Source organism: Populus nigra, chromosome 11, assembly GCF_951802175.1.
Source record: "Populus nigra chromosome 11, ddPopNigr1.1, whole genome shotgun sequence".
Taxonomy (NCBI): Eukaryota; Viridiplantae; Streptophyta; class Magnoliopsida; order Malpighiales; family Salicaceae; genus Populus; species Populus nigra.
The window spans coordinates 947,304-949,895 of record NC_084862.1 but is presented as its reverse complement, the minus strand read 5'-3'; the positions used below and the strand labels follow the sequence as shown (position 1 = coordinate 949,895).

Genomic DNA, 2,592 nt, shown 5'->3' with positions numbered 1-2,592 from the left:
CAGTGGGATTTGTTGGTAAGAGAGCTACTAGTTTGTCTTTGGAAACAATTTCCCAAAGATCATAAGCTTCAAGAAAGGCTTGCATCTTCACTAAACAAATGTGGTAGTTTTCGCCGGTGAATATAATGGGAGAGTTTAAAAGTAGGTTGTTGGATGTCATTTTTGAGATTTTAAAAAAAGGGTTTTGGTCCATTAAGATCTAAGGGTGCTCTGATATCACTGTTGTGAATTGTGTTGCTGTGTTTTGCGCAGGTGAAGAGATGCACAATCAAGAACAGCAGTGCTGGGTATTGAAGAACACGAACTACACACAAGGTATTTGATAAAATGTCGCACACATTATTTTATTAACTGCATGTCTTTAAATACATGAAAAAACTTAACAAACTTTCGTAGTTATTAGTCATTAACTGTAGTGGACAATGTGCTGCCACTAACTCAGCAACAACTTCAGAAAAACAAGGAATTTACTTTGACAAAATCAAAACAGAAAAGAAAGAAAAAAAAACTGAAACACTAGAGGTAAAATGTCAATTGTCTCACAAAAACCATAAAGAGGAGACACAGGACTCTCGACATTACAAAGCAAACACTGCAGCAGCAACTATACCAACTGATCCCACCACATTATTATGCATAAACCAAACTGCACTGGATATATCCACAGGAGCCACAGAACTCTCAACATTTGCCGCAGGAACCGCCTTTGCAGGTTTTTCTGGTGCAGGTGCCACTGGTGCTGGAGCTGGAGCATTAGAAGCAAAAATGTCCTTAGGGAGGAGAACCTTTTCAATCTTATAAATGGCTATATGCTAGAAATGATACAAAAATGTTGATGTAAATTGAGCTTGATCTTTGTTAGAAAAGTGTTTGATGTGTAAAGAAGGGACAGAGTCAGGTTTTATAGTTGTTGGCAGAGGATCAAGCTAGGTGCAATGTACAATTTTAGTTATACAATTAGGTAGCTAGTATCTCATCTTTTTCCGAAAGGTGGAGGGTATCAATGGAGAGGCAAGTTCAACAATGCTGCAACAACTAATTTTCTTGGAAATGCAGGGGAAAAAATAGATTATAAAAAGTGGATTTCAAGTGGGTGTGACAGCAAATGAAGATATCTATGATTGTCAAAATTATAATTCTGAATCATCACTGGCAGAACATTTGAGCATATACTTCTGAACATCAAAACAAATCATCTGTAATGGCAGAGGAGTTTGACATGAAATCTCAACTGAATCATCTTTAATAGCTTTGATCTAGCTCCTTGAGCTTAAAAGAGTCACATCCTTGAATCCATGACAGATTTCGATAGACTAACTTTCCAAATTCACACGTCCAGAAATCAAATCTCACCCATACCACCACTTGACATGACATGATCAAGATACACTTACCTTATTTATGTACTTTATTTGATGTTTGTGGCAGGCCTTCTTTCAAGGTTTATGCAATCTTCGAGTAAGCTGACTTTTTAGGGAAACAAAGAGTCCTAAGATATCGACGCAGACATAAACAACAAAAGAAAGACAGCAACTGCATAGGATCACCACGCAAATTTCAAATTTTGTTACCTTTCTAAACTAGAAAACCTGAAAATAAAAAAAAAATGCAATAAAAATATTTAAAAAACTAGAAAATTTAAAAATAAAAAGGAAAAATTACAAATCTAACCTGAATAGCACCTTTTGGGTCTAGATGTCTTCCAGACCTGCTGACCATTACATATATAGGCCTATATAGCAAAATTTGAGCATGATTCAGCTGTGAAATTGAAAGCTGTAATTATGGGTCTTTTGTCAAGTCAATCACTCTGCCCATCCCAAATATTGTTTTGGGCTTTGTTCTTTACCATCAGTCCATAGACATTCCTTCAAGACTATCCATGCGGCCCAGTGAGGGGAATGACTGATTTTGGAGTGTTGTTTGAAGCTACTGGCTATAGAAAATTGACTACTCAGATAGTGACTGGGCTGTTTCAGTCGATGATATGAAGAGCACAACAGGTTGAGTTCGATATCGGTTCAGGTGCACTTTCTTCGGTGACCAAGAAGCAAGAACCGTGGCACAATCCACTGGAGAAGCAGAGCGCATAACTTCAGCAGCAACTTTGAATCCAGCCATATGGTTAAGGAAAATTGTCCAAGATATGGGGCAGCAACAGCATGTAGCAACTAGAATTCAAGTTGATACCAAGTCGGCCATTGCAATTGCAATAGCAAAATATTCAGTTAGTCAAGGAAAAACCAAGCATGTCAAAATGAAGTTCCAGAGCTCATGAAGTAGAGAAAGCTAATGCGGTGACCTGTAGCTGTTGTTACGCAGAAAAGCAACTTGCAGATATATTGCAGCGAGAGCTTCCACAAATATACATCCTTACCTTCAGTGCAAGCATCTGCATGTAATAACAAACTTTTATGAAAAGTTGTTATTAGGAAGAATAGAAGAAGCCTATCCAGAAAATACAAGTCGCGAAAGACACTAACATGAAGCAAATTGAAACTAGAATTATTATCCAACACTTGCACAAGGAACCATCTGCATATACTAACAAGACGAGCTTACCAGTTATATTTGTTTCCTGAGTCCTGACAG

General features: G+C 37.5%; 1 protein-coding gene across 1 annotated transcript; it reads right to left on the bottom strand.

The window, feature by feature from the left end:
- Positions 1-578: 578 nt before the first annotated feature.
- On the bottom strand, positions 579-2,121 carry LOC133668629 (uncharacterized). The gene is made up of 3 exons (XM_062088583.1): positions 1,955-2,121; positions 1,672-1,732; positions 579-812 (listed from the first exon to the last, which is right to left on the bottom strand). Exons 1-3 carry the CDS (start codon positions 2,119-2,121, stop codon positions 579-581), a joined length of 462 nt encoding a protein of 153 aa, XP_061944567.1.
- Positions 2,122-2,592: the final 471 nt, after the last annotated feature.

What these genes read in the sequence shown, in the direction of transcription:
- LOC133668629 (XM_062088583.1), bottom strand. Translation starts at nt 2,121, where the DNA reads ATGGCTGGATTCAAAGTTGCTGCTGAAGTTATGCGCTCTGCTTCTCCA. An exon ending in ACAGCCCAGTCACTATCTGA is followed by an intron (nt 1,733 to 1,954) that starts GTAGTCAATTTT and finishes TTTGCTATATAG; the next exon opens with GCCTATATATGTAATGGTCA. An exon ending in ACCCAAAAGGTGCTATTCAG is followed by an intron (nt 813 to 1,671) that starts GTTAGATTTGTA and finishes TATCATTTCTAG; the next exon opens with CATATAGCCATTTATAAGAT.